At 35.4% G+C, this 21,647-nt stretch overlaps 1 protein-coding gene across 2 annotated transcripts in view; it reads left to right on the top strand.

Annotated features, from left to right (window-relative positions):
• Kifap3 (kinesin associated protein 3) overlaps window positions 1-21,647 on the top strand; it is a gene marked incomplete at its 5' end in the record, with an annotated part of 146,234 nt that overhangs the window by 11,631 nt on the left and 112,956 nt on the right. For both annotated transcript variants that reach the window (XM_017802296.2, XM_008849416.2), the window contains 7 exon segments: window positions 243-298; window positions 818-959; window positions 10,000-10,099; window positions 11,383-11,507; window positions 13,147-13,245; window positions 14,866-15,044; window positions 20,439-20,601. In XM_017802296.2, coding sequence (XP_017657785.1) covers window positions 243-298; window positions 818-959; window positions 10,000-10,099; window positions 11,383-11,507; window positions 13,147-13,245; window positions 14,866-15,044; window positions 20,439-20,601 — 864 coding nt within the window.

Genomic DNA, 21,647 nt, shown 5'->3' with positions numbered 1-21,647 from the left:
ATATATATATATATCGCTCAGAAATTAATCTCTGTGGAAACTGAAGTTGCTTCCTATATAATTTCTATTATAGATTTTTGTTAGTTAATAATCTCCTTGATACCATCATTAGAGCAAATAGCTGATATATAAAAGAAGTTTCCTTATGCAATAGAAAACATTTCATCAAACATTTAGTTTTAATGTTCCTGGATTACTCTTAAAACCTTATTATCCTCATTTAAAAAAAAATATTTTTACAGAAAAAAAAGAAAAATCAAGCAAGCCTAAAGATCCACCTCCCTTTGAAGGAATGGAGGTAAGACTGTGAATTTAGATGTAATATATCACAGACTACAATGTACTGATTTTCACCTTCAATGATGCATATAACCACATTATTCAGGTGTAGAATTTTTAAAAATGAGTTAGACATACCTGAAAAAGGCAGGAAAAGCAGAGTTTAATTGATAATGACACATATTTTTTAAAACATTTTTAATTTATTAAAATAAGTGACAAAATATTTTGAACATTTTACAGTATGCTTTAAAATATTTAATCTTTTTTACAAGATGACAATTTGCTTTCTATGACATTTAAAATACTTCACATTGGTAGACAAATGGTAGGGTTTATCTGTGTTCTGGCTTATATTTTCATATTAGCATTCTGGAACATGAAGGCCTAAAGTTTCCACCTACAAGTTCCATTTCCATCTATCAGTTCTTTGGAAATTTGTTCATTCTTAGGAAAGGTATTATATTGATCACAATATATCATTCACCTGATGGCAAATCTGTTCAGTTCAACTCTGTATTTCCAACCTCCATTTCAGATTGATGAAGTTGCTAACATCAATGACATGGATGAATACATTGAATTACTATATGAAGATATTCCAGACAAGGTTCGGGGTTCTGCCTTGATCCTACAGCTTGCTCGAAATCCTGATAACTTGGAAGAGCTACTATTAAATGGTGATTTATCTCTCTAAATAATCAAAGTAGGAAAATTATTGTAGAACACGCCTACCCTGTGATGTCTCTTTTCAGATCTTAATGCATATACAAATGCACATACACATGGTTTTCATGTCTTAAATTATGAATTTATATTCTGAATTTTGATTCTTTTTAAAAATATTTTTTATTTGAGAATTTTATACACTGAATTTGTAGTTTGATCATATTTCTCTCTACCCTCATCTTACCACCCCCCCAACCTCATGTCCTCTGTTATTACTTGACTTTTTTTTAAATGGCCTATTCATTCTAATCTGTGTTTCATAAATGCTCTTGGGTGTGGAGGTCTATCCCTTGGAGTCTGATCAACCTACCAGGCATCACACTAGTAAAGTAAACTGACTTTCCCTCTCCCAGCATCTATCCATTGCCAGTAAATTCTCAGCTACAGCTAGGGCTTTCTGCCCATCTCCCTCTTCCATGCTGGGCCCTGTCTGTCTTGGATCTGTACAGGGCTTGAGCTTGCTGTCATAAATGCAGTGGATTCATATATGCAACTAAGCTGTGGTAGCTAGACTACCCCTGACTTTTATAGTCTTCCCACTCCCTCTTGTGCAGTGATACTGAATTTTAATTCCTTTTCTTCCATGAATTTAGGGATACCTTCAATCTACTAGTTTGCCTTTCCTTCTCTTTTCATCATCTGTCCTTTATCCATTCTTTGATTTTCATTCTTTTGTGTCCTTAAGTTTGAAGAGTTTGATAGAACATATGGTCAGATCATGGTGGGTTTTTTAATCTATTTTTATTTATTGGCATTTTTAGTTTAGCATTAATATAAATACTTATGAGGTAAGCTCTGTATCATTTTTATTTGTTATAAATGACAAAAACTTTAATATTTTTATATTTGTAATAATGTGAACATTTTAATCATGATTCCTAACCTCCTTTATTCTTCTATTCCTCAATTTTCTTCCATAATTGTTTTCTTCTGTCTTAGGTGTTTTCTAGTTTATCAATTTAATGTAATCTTCTGTAACTGTCTCCCTGAGTTATAATCTTAGTGATACTCTTATACTATAATTGACAACTTCAAACAGTGTTCTTCAGATTACTACCAACTTAACTTAAAAATTATACAAAAATTTGTTCCAATTACCCACTTTCCTTCTCACTGCTTTGTACCATTATAACAAAGTACATATTTTTACATGTGTATGAATGTGGTGTTTGCATATATTTAATATATGCACGCATGCTCATGTGTGTTAGAGCACATGTGTGTACAGGTACGTGTGCACATGTGTGCACATAGAAACCCAAAGTTGGCATCAGAGTCTTCCTCAATCTCTGCCCATTGTATTCTTTGAGGCAGTGTCTCTCAGTTGAACCCAGAGCTCATAGATACAACTAGTCTGGCTAGTCAGCTTGCCCCAGGGATCCCATGTCTCCACCTTCCAGTCTCTGGAATTACAGGCAAGGTGACAGGAATTCTTTTCACTTTCAATATGTCAGCCCTCCATCTTCATTCCTCCATGGTTTCTTGGGTAAATATCTGCTAATCATTGCATTGACGATCTTATGTACATGCACAGTTACTTTTCTCTTCATACTTTCCCCATTCTGTTGACCTTTGTGTTTACAAATGTGACCCTTAATGTGTTTAAGTGTTTATATCATTCAGCTTGTCATACTTGAAGTTTTCAGACTTTCTTGTTTGTGCAGATTAATATTCTTCAACAAACACGAAGTTTTGAGCCATTATTTCATAAGCTGTTCATTCTGCCTTTTCCTTTGTTTCTGGGACTTCCATTATGAGTGCGTTGCTATGCTTTGTGCCCTTCTGTAGATCATTGAGGCTGTATTCATTTTGTCTTCATACTTTTTTCTTGAGACACAGTTATGTAAACTGACTATGCTTATGTCAATGGATTCTTTTTTTAATATTTTATTTATTATTTTTATGTGTGTGTATTGCCTGAATGTAGGTATGCACACCCGTGTCGTGCAATGCCTCCAGTGGACAGAAGAGGCTGTCAGATCCCCTGGAACTGGAGTTAGAGACAGTTGTTAGCTGCCATGTGGGTGCTGGCATTCAAACCCAGGTCTTCTGCAAGAACAGCATGTGTTCTTAACCACTGAGCCATCGCTCCAGCACATTAATGGATTCTTTTAAAATTCATTTCTGTTGCTAAGATCCCCTAGTGAATTTTTTTAAGATTTATTTTTATTTATATGTACAAGTGCATGTATGTATGTGCACCATGTGCATGCAGTGCCCAGGAGGCCAGAAGAAAGTGTCAGACCCAGCTGGAACTGGAGTTACTAATGGTTGTTAGCCATGATGTGGGTTCTGGGAACCAAACCCAGGTCCTCTGCAAGAGCAGCCAGTGCTTTTGACCACTGAGCCATTTCATTTTAGTTACTATATTCTTCAATATTGTACAGAATTTCTTTTGGTTCTTTTTTATAAGGTGTATCTCTTTGGTGAAACATCATTTGTATGTCTTCACATGCTTTCCTTTACTCTTATATAGTTTAATATTTTTAGATTTATTTATGTGTTTTAGTCCATGCATATATGGACTAATGTATACAGGTGCACATTCAGAGGGTGCCAGGTGTCTTCTCTCACTCTTACCTCTTCCTTTGAGGCAAGGTCTCTCCCTGAATCTAGGGTTCATGTTTTCTCCATTGGGCTAGATTCCAGCAAGCCTCAGGGATCCTCCTGCCTTTACCCGCTCAGAGTTGTAGTTAAAGGTGTAAGGGATGCCTGACTTCTTGTGTGGGTGCTGAGATCTGAATTGTGGTCCTCATGGCTGCACAGCAAGTACTCTTAGCTGTCAAGCAGTCTCTCCAGCCTCTCCTTTAAATTTTTAAATGTTATAACTGCCTTAAAATATTTGTCTTGTAATACAGTCTAAGTTGGTGACTTTATTTCCTTGAGTGTGGGTCACAGTGTTCTGATTCTTTTCCATGGTTTATTATTTTTGTTGAAATAATATATGGCAACTCTAAGAATCAGATTACTGCTGCCTTAAGGCTTCTTATTGATGCCATCTGTTTGGTGAATTTTGTGGGTTAATTTTTCAAAGTTACTACCTTTGTCGAACCACTAAAGTCTCTGATCAACTAGCTGTATTGGCCACTTATGATTGGACAGAGATTTCATTTAATGCCTGGTAATAAGTCTCCTCACCCTTGCAGAAAGGCTGTGTGTGTGTGTGTGTGTGTGTGTGTGTGTGTGTGTGTCCTTAGTGCTCAAGCAGATATCTTATAAAACTGCCTTTACTTCCTGCTTGGATATTAATGCCTCAAATTCAGCCAGATTGACATATTAGGGGCTTTCTGGGGCTTTCTGTGGTAGGCATGTAGGCTGGGTGTGACCTTCTAGACTTAGAAGAATAGTTTTGAGTTTTTTAGAGCCCCTTAAAATCCCTGATATTTAGTTTTTCCATTTAATAGCCTTTTTGTTAATCCTGTAACAAACTAATAAGACTGCCTCCAGCTGTTCTGATGCTGCCTTCAGTGGCTTTCACCAAGTAGCCTGAGGACAAATACCCTAGGATAAGGCTGTTTGTACAGAGCAAGCTCCAGGCCAAGAAAATAGACAATATTCTCTGCTCCCTGAGAACTGGATGTTTTAGCAAATGTCTTCTGGGATGAGGTTTGGAGGAGCCTTGAACTCCTCTTCCCTCCCCAGCTCTTTCCAGGCTACTCTTCTGTTACAGAATAGAATTATGACAAAGTTCAATGATTAACCTTTTCTTAACATAGCCAAGCAATGTCTTCATTGTTTTCTTTATAGCCTTGGGGTTTCTATTTTACCATAGAAGTGTAAGACGGCCTGTCCCCGTATGCCCTTTAATTCTTTGAATTTAGTATTTACAGGTAGGCGTGTATATTTGAGAGAATTATTTTTCTCATGGGAATGGGAATAACCAACTCTTTATTTATTGTCTAACCAATATTCCAATTTATCTTTTTCCTCTCCCTTTTGCTATTTCTTCCTGAATATTTTGTACTCATGCTCTATTTCAATATCGTTTATTATTTTGTTGCCATTTATCTTTAAAGGCTTTCTGAATTGCTTTTAGTCTTTGTAAAAGAATAGGCAATTTTTCTTCAGAGATCATGCACCACCAGCTTTTTACTGACTTAGCTAATCTTTCTATCTAAGAAGGAGTTTCCCTAAGCCAAATAGTTTTTCCTTATACCAAACTTTAGTCTCAGTAGTTCCTCATTTAGGGTTAAAGCCATAAACTCCTGTAAAAGGCAGCAGGGCATCTATTGCATGCTATCTTTTCCTTTTGGGGGAAACCAAGCCTCATTATTAATCACAAATGCAGGTCCAAACGAGATCATAGTCATAGGAGGAAGTCGTCTATCATTACTTTCATTTTGTTTCAGTAACATAATAATTCTGCTACAGGAAGAGATTTTCCTGGTTTAGTTTCCCATTCCATCATCAGAGTTGGTTATCGGAATACTTAAAGAAGAGAAGGTTATACAAATTACAAAAACCAGGAGTAACTGGGGAAGGGATATCCACCAAAAGAGCAGCGGTCATCGGCTTTTGGCTGGAACTTTGTCAAACAGCACTCTTGCCAAGAATCACAGAACTCTTGGAGCCAGCATCCTCTGGCTCTTGCAATCTTTCTGCCAATCTTTCGCTAAGGTCCCTGAGCCTTGGAGGGGGTGACAGATGTAGGGAGCTCTCTCGTATCATGGTGAGATAGTGACTTCTTGGGCCTCCCCGTTATTCATCTTCAAGCCATGGCCATTGATCTATCTCAGTGGTGTTTCTTCTACTATAAAGACAAATGGAAGGAAGTAAACACATCTAAACAAACATGAATGTAAATACAAATGCCTAGAAAATATTCCAGGGGGTGTACTATATTCATTAAACAGTATACTTGTAATGGTTTCCCCACTAGGGCATGTAGCCTTTCTTGACACAGGGGGTTGGCCTGGTCTACAGCCCCAGATGTGTGTTCCACCCCTAAGAGCGAGCCTTATCCAATTAAAAATTTGTCAGTTGTACATATGTTAGTCAAACCAGTATAGCACTTGCAGGCATTGCTTGGCATGTCCATAGTATGTAGCATGTGGGGTCCATTGTTGAGTAAAATCATAGGGGTTCCTTTCTTCCCCAACCATCTGTAGCACCTTCTGGTACTATGAACGTCATCCATCCAGTGGCAATCTTTGGGGTTTCTTAACCACCCTGGGACAGTTTTTATCCTTTGAATGCCTTTTATAAACTGTTACTCTGGTTTTGAAGCCTTCCAGAAACTCCTTAGCACCAAATTTGGTTTTCTATCAATTTTTTCTTTGGGAATTTGGGCTCGATATAACTCTTGGCACATTTGTCTTCAAGTAACCCAAACGGACCATTTCTTCTGTCTGGTCTTTTTTATATCTCTTGTAGGGTGTTCAGTTATTCTAAAGACACATTTTACATGTTGGTCAGAGTCACTTACATCTGCTAAAGGCTCTCTCACTTTACAAAGATCCTGTATTCTTAAAGGGCTTAGCAAAACCATTAAAGCTCCATACCATTCTTGAGGTCCCAGTTGAATTAAGCTTTCCTTTATATCTCTGGTGAACAGTCTTATGTGGCCCAGTGAACTGGGTATCATATATTGCTTTTCTCATACCTAGTTCTCTCAGTAATGCTTGTCCCTCTTTTATAGTCCTCCAGCCTCTTATTTATGGAAGTTTCCTTTAGTGATGACCATGTATCTTTAATGCCTTCAACCAGCCACCCCATTAAGGACTGCTTCCCCTGCATTGGCCTAGGTTGAACAGCCTGTATTGCAAGGACATATTGGTGGTTATATAACTCAGCTCTGAAGCTTCTAAAGGACTTAGACTGACGTTATTTGCTCGCATGTCCCATATCCTCACTAGCCATTTGGTGAGGGGCTCTTTGATTGCTTGCTTGTAAGTTTTTCCTAGTTTTAACAGTTCCAGTGTGGAGTATTTCCTAGATACAGTATTGCTAGCTTCCTTTCCTTTCTGTATCAAAGGTTGAATCTGATGGGTAGCCTTAATCACTTTAGTTTTTAGGTTGTTTCCTTTTTCATTATTATTATCTGTCTTTTTTCCAGAGTCCTGGGACCTTACACAAGTTAAAATGTCCAATTTTTTTTCTCTCTCAAGTTCTTCAATTGAATCTGCCTGTACTTCCCTAGCCTTTTCCACTTCCCCTGCCTTGGGCAAATCTTTTATTATTCAAAGTGGCCATGCCCCCCTCTCTAGGTTCTCTGCTTGTGTCCCAGGTTTGTAAAAGTTTTTCTAGCTTTTCTATAACCTTTAACAAATCTTCATATACCTGCAATTGGGCTGTTTCCCCACATTTACAGCACAGATGTGGCCCACATTTCTCCGTGGCTGGCTCCTTTTTAGTTACATATTTTATAATCCATTGTAAGATCCACATCAGTGCCACCATTAGCTCCCTTGCTTTTCCCAAACTCCCATGGTTTATCGTTTCCAGTGCCATCATCCTGTCAACTGTGCCAATTTGTCGCCTGAGTTCTCTGAGGGCCCCTTACTCATGGCACTATTAGACAAACCACATAACATATCTTTATCTGAATTTTCTATAGTTTATATCCAAGGTAGGGGAAGTAGAGTAACTTACAAAGGCGAACACCCAGCACCCCACACCCGGTGCCTTCTGTGGCTAACTCTCTGCAGCTCCCTCTCTGTAGCTAACTCTCTGCAGCCAATTCTCCACAGCAGGCTCTGCCCCTCAGAGGAATAAGTGCTCCTCGGAACATACTCTGCCTCCCAAGTGCTGGGACTAGTGAAGTGGACTACCATGCCCAGCTATGCTTTTATGGAACAGATGCTTCTGTTTCTTCCAGAACTTAATCTTTGACAAGTAAAATTCCCATAGATTCATGAACATATTTTATGTTCTCTTTCGGTTCCATTGGTCTTTTTGGTGAGTACCATACCAATATAATACTATTATGGTTCTTTATTTTTTTTGTTTGTGGTACAAGAAACTGAACCCAAATCTTTGCACATATTAAGTAGTTGCTCAGCAATTAAGACTGGGTTCACTTATTGTCTATTTATTATTGTCTCTTTGGTTTGGTATTCTCTCTCTCTTTCTCTCTACTGTTGTTTTTAATGGTGGTGATGGTGGTGGTGGTGGTGGTGGTGGAGGTATGTGTGTGTGTTGAGATATCTCTCATGTAATCCAGGCTGATCTTGAACTCACTCCTTAGCTGAGGCTGTCCTTTAACTCCAGATATTCCTCCTCTACCCCCTACTGTTGTGCATTTTGACTGGAGTTTTAGAATATGTAAGAGAAATGCTCCAATTTGCCTTTCTTTTCTCTTGAAAATACAATTCGCTGATCTTGTACCAAACAAAATTTGATAAATACATCACTAAAACCATACCTTTACTCATATATTATAGAATAGCATTGCTTTGCTGTACTAAGAAATACCATTTCCTCCAAATTATAATCATCAAAAGTATTTGGGTCTTAATAAATAGAAAATGCTGTACTCTGTTAAGTAGGACTTTTTGGACACCTTCATGTTAATGTATACTGTCTATTTCTTCATTTCATTTCAAAATAACTTTGATCAAAGCTTGCATTAGTCCAATAATCATACTGTGATTGTGAATTGCTATAGTCAAATATTTTTTAATTTGCTAAAAAAAAAAAAAAATCACTAGGGTTGGGCATGGGGCACACACCTTTAATCCCAGCGCTCTGGAGGCAGAGACAGGTGGATCTCTGTGAGGTCAAGGCCAGCCTGCCCTGCCTATTAAGTTCCAGGCCAGTTTGGGATACAGGGAGACCCTGTTTCAGAAAATCAACTAATAATAATAATAATAATAATAATAATCACTGAAGTGGGTTAGTATTTAATACAGTTAATTCTTATTTCATAATCTCAACAATCTGAAAGCTGAAATATGCTGAGCATTTTATGTCTATAATAATGATAATACTATCCATGAAGTACAATAGATCCTGAGTATTCATTAATGATGATGGAATTATGACTTCTGTATGTTAAAATAGATATTTTAGTAATTAAAAATAAAACTGGACAGGGTGCTGGGAGATAGCTCAGTAGATGAAATGGTGAAGACCTGAGTTCAGACTGCCAGTACCCTTGTAAATCCTGGATGGTTTGGCAGCTCACCTGTAATTCCAGTAGTCAGAAGGCAGAGACAGGGATTTCCCAGAGCAAGCTAGTATCCTGGAACTCTGGGTTCAAGTGAGAGAACTCTGGATTCTGCCTCAGAGACTAAGGAGGCAAGCAATTATGGAAGATTCCCAATGTCAGCCTCGGGCCTCTACACAGGCACACACAATATGCACACACACATGTTGCAACACACATTCATGCACCACCCATATGTACATAGGCCTCCAAAAATTGGAAAGCCATGTAACTCATTTCAAACTGACTTCATTATATTTACTTAGTATATGTTAATATATTAAGTTTCCCTCCTCTAACAGAGATGCTTATGTACTTCCAAGAAGTTATTTTCTGAAACTTTTATGTCTGTTGGCATGTGATATTGAAATACAGACTTTCTTTTCTATGTATAAATTTTTATTTAGTAAATTTACTTTAATGGTACTAATGTTAGTTTGCTAAGCTGCTTATATATTCTAAATTTGTTTTAGTTGTTTTCTTATATATTAAATCAGATGTTACAAAAAGAAAGTAAAAGGTTGTGCAATAGTAAGATGCCAAGTAGAAGTGCAAGCCAGGAAGTTAATGGCCTTTTAGTATCTTAGTGTGACTCACAATGTAAGTTTTATGTTTATCTAAATTATATTTTGTTTACTATGTACACTTGAAGTTGTCTGTTAGGTGTTTTAAGTAAAAGTTAGTTTTAAAGCTATCTTTCTGTATTGGAAAGAAGCATCCTACTTTTTTTGTCCCAGTTCTGTCTTAGCTTTGTTATTTATTCATAAGTGGACATTTAAAACCAACCACCCTTTATATCAAAGGAAAGGTAAATGATCATATTTGTATGTCTCCTTTTTCTTTAGAAACTGCCCTGGGTGCTCTAGCCAGAGTTCTGAGAGAAGACTGGAAACAAAGCGTTGAGTTAGCCACAAACATCATTTATATCTTCTTTTGCTTTTCTAGGTAAGTACAAAGATTATAAAAGGACTTATCTATATTGCTGTCTGCCTGTGTCAGATTATAGACCGTAATTTCTTCCAGTTTTCCTGTGTGTTTGCCTGTGCTCTGCCTCCAAACCGTTTTTTCTGTCTATTTTTTTATTTTCTGCCTTTCTCTGGAATTCTTTCATTCAGTCTGCACTTATATGCACACACATACACAAACACACAATCAATTGCCATAATGATTAGAGTCTGAGCACAGACTCTGGAAAAAGACTGTCTCAGTTTGAATGCAATGCCACCTACTTGCTGACTGTGTGCTCTTGCTTACTTTACTTCAATTCTCGGTGCCTCAGTTTCCTTATGTATAAAATTTTCATAGAAATAATAGCACTCTCTTTGGATAGTGGGTAGGATTAAATGATTAAGAATTAAAATACATAGGATAAAAGCCTGATCCAGAGTAAGTACTCAGTAAATATTGTATAGATGCTTTTGTATGTCAGTTTTATTAATGTATTCCATACTTGTGGGACATAAGGTGATAGCTTGATTCAAGTATACAATATGTAAATGATTAGATCATGGTGATTAGAATTTCCATGTCATTAAAGATTTATTATTTTTATGTTATGAATATTTACTCCTAAATATGCTGTAAATTGTTGTGAACTCATTACTTGCTGTATAACATTAGAACTTACTCCTATATAATTATATTTTGTATTTTGGTACCCATTATGCAATTACATTCATGTTCCCAACAAGTAATGACATTTCTTTCATTTAATGGTTAAATAACATTCTGTTTATATGCATATATTCTTAAGAAATATATTTATTGAGATATTGTGAAAGTATTCCAGTCAGTTCTGTTTTTAAAATGTGCCAGCATTAGCAAAGAAATATTTATTGAATAAATACTTAAATGAATTGTCTGGCAAACATACATAAACTTGATTCTTAATACTTCACTAGTCTATTCTATTGTCAGTTTTATACAACAAATAAAATATATGCCTACTGTTATATCATTAGTTTGGTAAACAATATTCCAAAATGTATTCTGAAAATATTTGAGTAAGTAAACATAAAATCCTGCCTAATAATTACATTTGAATTAAGGGTAGTATGTTAAAATATATTTAAAATAATCTTATAGCCTCTAATTTTCTTTAAATGTTTTGGATATCTTCATTTATTGAAATGTCTGTCATTTATTCTCTGCATGGTTTAGGCCAATTCCAAATCTCCTATACTGACAAAACATACTCTTTAAAATATACTGAAATCTCTTCTTTAAAGCTTTTCTCATTTCCATGGACTCATCACTCATTATAAAATTGGAGCACTGTGTATGAATATCATTGATCATGAGTTAAAAAGACACGAGCTCTGGCAAGAAGAACTTTCGAAGAAGAAGAAAGCTGATATCCTTTTAGAGAACCATTATATTTTCTGTAGTTATGAGCTTTGGATGGATGGGTTGGTTTTGTTCTTTTCTTTTTTTATTAATCAGTCACATTATTTAGAAACCATGAAAGAATGTGTTGGATATAAATATAAAGATTGAAACTATCAGAATAAAAACAGTTTGACATACACTCTTGGTCTCTTCACACTTTGATTAGTTAATGAGACGGAAGGAAGAATCCATTAGTGGTACTGGATGGGTGAATAAAAGAGTCTAAGCAGCTGCACTGTGGTGTCCACTAAGACCCACACTAAGGATATCATGAAATATGACCCACCACTTCTGTGTACATACTTCTAAGTAATTTTGATGGGAATGGATTAAATTTTTCAGTGAACCTACCTTACAGTTCTTCTTTTCTATGATTTTCAATTTTTCTAGTTAAGTGAAAAAAATACTGTTTTAACACAAACATGGAAGTTTCGTAGAATGATAGGATACATTAAAGGAACGATAGGAATGATTGGCTTTAACCTATCTTATAATATTAAATCTTTCTGCAGTGTTCTTGGCACATACTTATAAACTCTATCTTTAACAATGTTATTGTCTTATGCCTTAAGACAATATTTTTAAGCCATTTTTGGATTGGAATTCTATTTATTTTAGTGTTCCTTTGCTTAGTGAACCATAGTCTACTTTCAGATAAGTTCTGCACTTTGATCTTAGTCTTTTCTACTGAATATAGAGTAAGGGTATTCTCTTCAACAGTATCTCTTTAACAGTTATCTTATGTGAAGGTATCATACTGTCTTTGCAATTTAATTGTAGCTCAAAGGACCTTGACTGTTCATATCTGTCTTATGTGATATGTTTTATAGAATCAACAAGTAATTGTTGGTAATAATATTCTTTGAATACAACATTTATTGATACCTGTTGGAAATTAAAATATTATTCCTCTCTAAAAAATATGGTATATTTCTTATCTCCTTTGTGAAACACAAGGACTTTATTTTTCGGAATATCTTTCTATTGGTGTCTCTGACCTGAAGAGGGTACTTAAAAGCTTTAGATTTAATCTGCATGTCTGAATATGTTGGATGGCTATCTGAAGTAGAATCTACTGTTCCTAATAACTATGTCATTTTTCAGTAAGGCAGTGATCTTTTTGCTTAGCCCTACTTGTTGCCTGTTGAAAGCCACAGAGTTGGCAATCCACATAAAGTATTTGCAGGTAATTTCTGAGAATGCAAGTATTTGGTGAAGTTCAGGCAGTTTCTCACCTAAGGACTCCAAAGAAATTCTTGAACCCTTTTGCTAAGGTATCATGTTATATAAAATTGTGAAGCTAAGATTTTAGTTGGATTATTGAATAGACAGTATAATCAAAGTTGCATCCAGGCTTGGTGGCACAGCATGCCTTTCATCCCAGTACTCAGATGGCAGAGGCAGGTGGATCTCTATAAGTTCAAAGTCAGACTGGTAAACATAGTGAGTTCCAGAGAAGTCAGAAATACATAGACCCTGTCTCAACAATAATAATAGTAATAATAATAATAAATATAAAATGTAACAGTGCTGTTTGTGAGAGTAGTTTTCAGTAAATTATCTTTGCCTAAGTTTATGCATGTGATCCTTAACTTGAGTTTTACTTGATGAAGACCTTGAAAACCAAGCCCTAAGGAAGGATTATGACAAAACCTTTAAAAAGTACCAGGGGCTTGTAATAAAACAGGAGCAACTATTGAGAGGTATGAATTCTCAAACAGTGATTAAAAACAGTCACATTTATTTTGTTCCATTTTTGTGTTATTTACTAATACCAAAATCATGGAAAATTTTATAAATTTTAATATGCCTTAAGCTTTTTTATCTTTACCATGAATAATATTTTAAATTTCAGCCTGTTTTGCTGATACAGCCCCTGAAATTATTGTAATCCAGTGGGACCTTTTCAATAAGATTAGACAGCCAAAATCAAGGAGACATCAGAACCATATTCCCTCGGTTTTAGAGAAGAATTCTTTGTTCTCTCTTGGTCATTTTGGTGCATCTCTACCACCTCAAGACTTCCTGGCTTCTTGCACATCAGTAAAGTCTGCCTCCATCTTCCCATGGTCTTCCCACTAAACCTGCCTTTCACGTCCTCTTTCTTTTATTAGGACTTAAGTTACCTGATTAAGAGTTTACCCTATTTACTATTAGCTCATCTTAGCTATTACATCTGCAAAGAATATATTTTCAAATAAACTTCAAGTCTAAGGTCTTTTTACATTTTAGGTGGGCACTGTTCAACTCTGTACCTCTGCCTTGCTTCCGTGCAGAAGGCCTGTTTGCTTTCCAGCACAATTTTAAAAACTTTTCATATTACCTTAACTAGAAAATCAGCACGATGTAGTAGCATAAATGTATGAGCTTTAGATTCTGATGGGCTTGAATTTTAATTTAGTTCTCCTAGTCCAGGAACTGTATAAATTGGTCAAGTTATTTAAATTATATACATTCAGTATTCCCATCTGTAAAATTTTTATATCTCTTTGCTCATAAAATTATTTTAGAGTTAAAATTACTTATTTTTATCAGTTAACATAGTACCTGACATTTGGTAAGTACTTATTAGGTGTGATTTGCCTCTAATATTAACTAAACAGATGTTTATCAACCTATATTAATATGTGAGTATATTAATACTTTTTATTAAGGATTCAGAGTATATTATAAGAATATATTAAATGAGGGCTAGGGAAAGTGGTCCATGCCAATAATTCTAGTACTGAGGAAGCTGAGATAGGAATATCACAAATTCAGAGTCAGCATAGGCTAGTCTGTCTGTTCTATCTCAACAGACAATTAAATGAAATGCTAAAATAATGAATAACATCAAGGCCATACAAGGGCAAAAGTATTATGTTCATCAATAGCCTACATAATTTTGACAGAAAGAGACCTTTTAAATCTTCCTATGTCAAGACAAAATGGGAACCATTATCTGATACAGTTTTCACTTTCAGAAGTGAAATGTTGTGGGTTTCTTTGGAGAAACTGATCATCTTTATTGCACGGATCTAAAAGAAATTTTACTTAGAACTAGTAGAGTTTGATCTTAACTCTGTCTGGCGTAATGATTGTATTACTGAATTCCATATGGTCTTTTCTTATAGTGACTAACAGAAAATCAGTTTACATGTGAGAAATAGATTCTTTTTTTCCAAATTAAAAAATTATCATTTTTTTTGAATACCAGTTAAAATTTTCTAAATAATTTAAAACCTTTTTAGAACTGTGTCTGTTATCTTGGTAAATAGAAGTGCTTTTAAAGTTTTGTGTTCAATATGCCAGTCATTTAACTTTCATATATTTTTCTTCCCTAGTTGCTCTTTATTTGCTCCTGAATCTTGCCGAGGACACACGGACAGAGCTGAAGATGAGGAACAAGAATATTGTGCACATGCTGGTGAAGGCTCTGGATCGGGACAACTTTGAACTTCTTATTCTAGTGGTGTCTTTCTTAAAGAAACTCAGTATTTTTATGGAGAATAAAAATGATATGGTAACTTTCAAAGCTCCTTAAATAATACACTTTAGCTATTTTTAAATTATTTTGATAAAAAGTAAATCATTTTATACCCCTGCTAAGGTAATTCTAAATGTTTTATAATAACCATAACTCACTGAAACAATTTCATTTAGAACTGTATTCAGTATTCTACTATTTCAGATAATTGAAGCTTTCTAGATAAAAATATTTCCTGATACTGTCCTAGAATAGATATATGTAATATGTAGAAAGTAGTTTAAACTTTTAGCTTCATCTGGAATTGTTTGTCTTTGAAGTATTTTACCTCTGTCATTTCTGATTTTAGTGTATTTAGTTTAGCTGAAAGTCTTCTAAGTAATGCACTTATTAAGTGGTCAATCTATCAAAAAAAACTCAACATTATTATTACAGTTAATATCCAGTAGGATGATAAAATCAGAAGATATAATATAAATCACGTCATCATTGGGGCTGGAGAGATGGCTTAGAGGTCAAGAGCACTGGCATTCTTGCAGAGGACCTGGGTTCAATTCCCAGCACCCACATGGTGACTAACAATCATCTGTAGCTCCAGTTCCAGGGGATCTGACACCCTCTTCTGACCTATGTGAGCATGGCATGTCCCAGGTATTTACATACATGCAGGCAATACACTCATACACTTAAAATAAAAATAATAAATAAAATATTAAAAAATAAATCATGTCATCAAGCCTCATTTTTACTCGGGAAGAAAAACCCAGAGCTTCAGACAAGTTATGAGAAATTTACGAGTTTGATTAGCAAGATTTTTATTGTAGATGGTATGCATTTCATTTTTATATGTAAAAATGACCTTTTATGTGAAAGCATCTAATGGAATCAGAACTTCTATAATTTAACTCATTCATGTATGCATGACATCATTTAGTGGCACCAACATCCTAGTTTTCAGATGAAGTGTCAGGACGATAGACACTAAGTGATGGACTTCAAGGAGCAAGTCTGTAGATGCTCAGCTTCATGCTCTGTCTCTTGAGGGGAAAAATCAAACTCAGGGATGGATTTTTCTTGTTGTTTGGTTATTTGAGTGTTTGATTGCTTGTTTATTTTTTGTCTTTTGAGAGGTATCTCATAGGCTAGACTGGCCCTAAACTCATGTAGCAAGGCTTACCTTGAGCTTTTGACCCCCACATTCAACCACCAAGTGTTAGTATTACAGGTGTGTACCCCATGACCATTGTTTTCTTTATGTTATTTTTTAAAACACTTTAGGCGAGACTTTCAGCAATTTTTCAAATAAGGTTTTTATTGCAGATTTCATATATGCATATAATGCATTTTGGTCAAATCTACTCCCCGTTCCCACCCATCCAGTATCTCCCTTGTCTCCCCACCACTTTGCCCTTCCAACTGCATGTGCTCTCTCTGTTTTAAACCCATTGAGTTCCCTGAGTGCTACATATATGTGCATGGGGATAGGACCATCACTGAGCATGAGTAGCCTTTAAGGGCCACACACCTGAACAAAACTCACTTTCTCTTCACCTCAGTTGCAATAGCTTCTTAGCCAGGGGAAAGACTCATGCTTCATCTTTGCTGGGATTTTAACTGGATTGTTCTTGTGCAGGTCTCATGCATGTAGTCACAGGTGCTGTCAGTTCACATGTACAGTGGTACTGTCATGTCCAGCAAATAATGTTGCACTGTAGATGTCTGCGGATTCTGTATCTTACCTTCTTTCTGTACTGCTCTTTGTGATGATCTCTGAGCCCTGGGGTTAGGGTGTGGTATAGATGGCCCATTTGGAATTGAGCACTCCACAGTCTCTTGTTCTCTGCATTTTGGTTGTGGGTCTCTGTACTAATGGCCAGCTACTGCAAAAAGAATCTTCTCTGTTGAGGACTGAGCTTACCTTAAAAAAAAAACCCTTTCAATTTGTGCTTTAAACTGAATAATATTTATTAAAGAATAGTGATAAATTAACCTGCAACTCATCAATGTACCAGAATAAATCATATTAGAATATGGATTTGAGGGGAACCACAGGAAGAATGTGTTGTATGGGTTGCTTATTTTTTACTAATGACTTTTGATTTTTTTCTGTATTTTACACAAATCTCCTATCAGTTATGTTTTTCAGGCACTTTATTCTTTTCTGTGACTTATCTTTTCATTCTCACATAAAGAACAAAGATTTTAATTTTTATGAAGTCCAGCATGAAAAAAATGTTTTTAATGGATTTTAGTTTGATATTGTACTGAAGAGAAATCTTCATTTCATTCAAGTTCACAAAACTTTCTACCTGTGTGTTCTTCAAGAAATTGTGTAGGGTTTTTGTTGTTGTTTTCATTTGCCCCTTTCATTCTGAGTTAAGTTAGCATATAGAACGAAATACAGATCAAGAGTTGCTTTTGAATATGGACATCCAGTTCAATCTTGTTCCAGTACCATCTGTTAAAAAATGTTTTTCATCAGATCCCTTTCAGTGTAATTGAAATGGTACTTCAGTCAAAAGGCAGTTGTCCCTGTAATTGTAGCTCTGTCCCTAGATGCCGCCTTTTGTTCTTTCACTTGATAGCTCCCTTTTCTTGATTGCTGGCACTTTATAAGTCTTGAAGTCAAACAGTGTAAAGCCTCTTGTTATTTTTTCAAATCATTCTGGCTTTCTGTATTATTTATACCTTCATGTGCATTTTAGAATCTGCTTTTAGCTTAACATATGACTTGGGGAGTCTTTGGAGATTGGCTTGTACTCTGGCAAGGAGCTGCTTTACTATGGCCTGAGTCACAGTTCTGCAGTGTGCATAGAATTCTAAAGGAAAATCAGGGCCTGATTTGTCAGTTTACCTTTTTAAAAATTTGTTACTCCTTGCCATAAAGTGAAAGGGAAAAAATATATAGCAAGGAATCAGTTGTTAATAGAATTTTTATGAGTTTACTGAAAACTTGTAATAAAGATATGAAAGTAGGGGTTGGGGATTTAGCTCAGTGGTAGAGCACTTGCCTAGCAAGCACAAGGCCCTGGGTTCAGTCCTCAGCTCCGGGAGAAAAAAAAAGATATGAAAATAACAGTGTAAGTAAATGTTTTAGATCTCTAATAAAGTAAAAAGCCTGATTTTGATAAATCTTCATGTTTTATTCCCAAAACTATGAACTTTGTAGAGTTTCTGTCCTTTAGCCATTTTTGTGTAACTGAAAGCATGGAGTGTTTTTACAGCCACATTTTTCTGATTGCTATCTTTAAAAACCTAACATAGAGCTTCACTCAGCAAGTAAATAATTGGTGATACTCTCTTTAATTTCTTACTCTGACACACATTCTCTTGATGCAATTTTAGAATCTTCTACAGCAGAAATCAGCAAACCTTTTCTTTAGATGGTTTTGCAGGTTATATGGTCTCTGTTGCAACTAGCATTATAAGAGCCATGGACAGTCTGTAAACTAATGAGCATGTCTCTATTCCAATAAAAGCTTAGCGAAACAGAATTTAAATTCCATATAAATGCATGTATCATGAAATTTTAATTTGCTTTTATTTTTCAGCTGTTTAAAAATGTAACTGGTTAAGGGTATAGCTTAGTGACAGAGTGCTTGGGTTTGACCCCCAAGGCTGCAAAAATGAAAAAAAGTAAAAACAAAGAAAAAGTCTTACATGGGTTCTGTTAAAACAGATGATGGGCCGGATTACTATTACTAGACACAATATGCTGATCCCTGTTCTAAAGTTTTAGTCATTACTTGCAGCCCAGATTCTTTTTTGATTTTCATAAGATTTCCAAATACCTCTTCAATTTAAGCATGGCAAAAGTTTGAATTTTTTCCCTCATTGTCCTAGGGTTTTTGCTTGTTTGTTTTTGTGTTTGCCAGTTTTGGTTAATGACAGCAGAGCTACTTTATTAGCTATGTAGTAAAAAGGCCTAGGGCTTCTGTTCTTTTAAAAAGTATTTTATTTATTATTTTTGTTTTATGTGTATGAGCGTATTGCCTCAATGTATGTAAGTGTGCCCATGGTCATGCAATGCCCACAGAGGTCAGAAGAGGGCTTTGGATTCCCCTTGGAATTATGGTGGCTGTTCACTGCCATGTGGATGCTGGAAATCAAACCCGGATCCTCTGCATGAGCAGCCAGTGCTCTTAACTGCTGAGCCATCTCTCCATGGGACTCCTATTCTTTTTTTTTTTTTTCAATCTTTATGAATGAATTGCCTGCATATGTATAAGTGCACTCACTTCATGTAGTACCCTCAGAGTCAAAGAGGATGTCGGATCCCATGGAACTGGAGTTACAGACAGTTGTTAGCAACTTTGTGGGTGCTGGGAATCAAACCTGGGTCCTCTATAAAAGCAGTCAGTACTGCTGAGCCATCTCTCCATGGGGCTTCTATTCTTAAATGGACCTTTTTACAATTGTGGCCCCTGGCTATTATCTGAAATCTTGGATTTCAAGAAATTACTCTCACCTATCTGTCCTCTCCTCAACTTAAAAATTGGTAAGAACACTCTGCTACCTACAAAATAAGGTTGAACTCCTTTGCAAAAAAACCATTAAAAGCCTCCATATTCTGTCTAAGGACTGTCTAAGCTTCTGACAATCTCTGTATATTTTATTCTGGGAGAATACCAAAGCATTTGTGATTCCCTAAACAATGACTGTTCACTGGCTCATTTCAGTCTGTATTGTCATTGCCTTTCTTTTTTGTAATTTATTTTTAGAATTTCATACATGAATAATGCTTTTATATCATTTCAACCCCTCCAACACTCCCCACATCTCCCTCATGCCTTTTCATGACCTTGTCTTTGATTATTATTACACACACACACACACACACACACACACACACACACACACATTAGTCCATTTAGTGGTACTTGTATGTGCGTGTATTTAGGGCTGGCTACTTGGTATTGGATAACCTATCAGGGAGCTCACCTTTCTTAACCAGAGAACAGATTCTTTATAACGACTTTGTTCATAATTTTAAGTCTTCTTTTAGGTGTGTTAATAACTTCTTCCATGTTGCTTCCAGAGCATTTTTGTGCATTCAGTTTTTATCACATTGTATTCCTGTTGCTTGTTCTCTTTTCAGACAGAGGAAATCCTGAAGGCCAGTTGAAACCTTACTTGTATAAAGCCTAGTATATTGTGGGTAGTATTCAGTTATGCAGAGTGTTTTCAAAATCAAATGCAATTTGTCATCCTGTTGGTGCAGACAAATGAGGGAAGGAACGGTTGATGTAGGAGTGTGTGTTTTCTCAGAAATTCAATTTCAGAAGTTTATAGGTTGAAATGAGGGTATAAGTTTAATATATAATTACTTGTAAAATAGTCATATGTTCAAGTAAAAGCCAACTAATTAACTGTAATATTTTATATCTTATTTTTTGATCTAATGTAATTGTGTTTCATTATTACATACAGGTAGAAATGGATATTGTTGAAAAACTGGTCAAAATGATACCTTGTGAGCATGAAGATTTGCTGAATATAACTCTCAGGCTTTTATTAAACCTGTCATTTGACACAGGACTAAGGAATAAGATGGTACAAGTTGGACTTCTTCCAAAACTCACTGCACTCCTAGGTATGCTTCTTAAAAATTACTGACAGTGTTCCATGAAATTCCAGAATCCTACTGTGACTAGGATTCATTTATTGATTTCTGTTTTATATAACTCACTGTGGTATATAGTAGTCCTACTAACTTATGTATGTTGATTTTCATATATTGAAAATTTGCAGCATTTGTTTATTAATTTGATAATTAATAATCTTTGGTAGAGTCTTTGAAATTTTCTACAAATAAAATTATATTATTTGCAAATGATTGCAATTTGATTTACTTCTTTCAAATTGAGTAACCTTCATTTTGCTCTCTTGTATAATTGCTCTGGTTTGGACTTCAGGACTATGTTGAATAAAAGTAGTAAAAGTGGGCCTCCTTGTCTTATGCCAGACATTAGAAGGAATCTTTCAGCCATTTCCCACTCGGTATATTCTTAATGTATATGACATTTATTATTTTGAGGTACATTGCTTCTGTACATAATTTGCTCAGAGTTTTCTGTCATGAGGGCTATTTTTTTCTATCAAGTGTTTCTTTTCATCTCTTGAGGTGATCATTTTTTCAATTCTATTTGTGTCATGTTTATTGATTTGTATACTTTGAACCATTCTAGTATTTCAGACATATCACTTGGTTATGGTGAATGAGTGTCTTTTTAATGTGCCATTGGATTCAGTATTTTGTCTAAGATGTTTTCATCTTGTTCTTTGAGATTATTAGCCAGTACCTTTTTTGTTCTTCTTGTATGTTTATCTAGTTTTGGACTTGAGGTAGTATTAGCTTTCTTTTTTGGTGTTTTGGAGTAGTTTGGGAAGAATTGGTATTAGTTCATTAAATGTTTGGTAGTATTCATCAGTGAAACTATCTGGTCCTAGACACTTTAAAATTACTGATTAGTTGGTCTGTTGATTTTCTGTGTCATGCTTCAATTTTTGTAGGGCATGCATGTCCAGGAATTTGCTCATTTCTTTCGGCTTATCAAAATTTTAAATATACAATTCACAAAAATTAAATGATGCTTTTTATTTCTGTGGTCAGTTATAATAGCTCCTTTTCCAAACTAC

This window comes from Nannospalax galili, unplaced genomic scaffold (assembly GCF_000622305.1).
Source record: "Nannospalax galili isolate Female #2095 unplaced genomic scaffold, S.galili_v1.0 scaffold1465, whole genome shotgun sequence".
NCBI lineage: Eukaryota > Metazoa > Chordata > Mammalia > Rodentia > Spalacidae > Nannospalax > Nannospalax galili.
The sequence above is the reverse complement of the archived record's forward strand: the minus strand, read 5'-3'. Positions and strand labels throughout refer to the sequence as shown.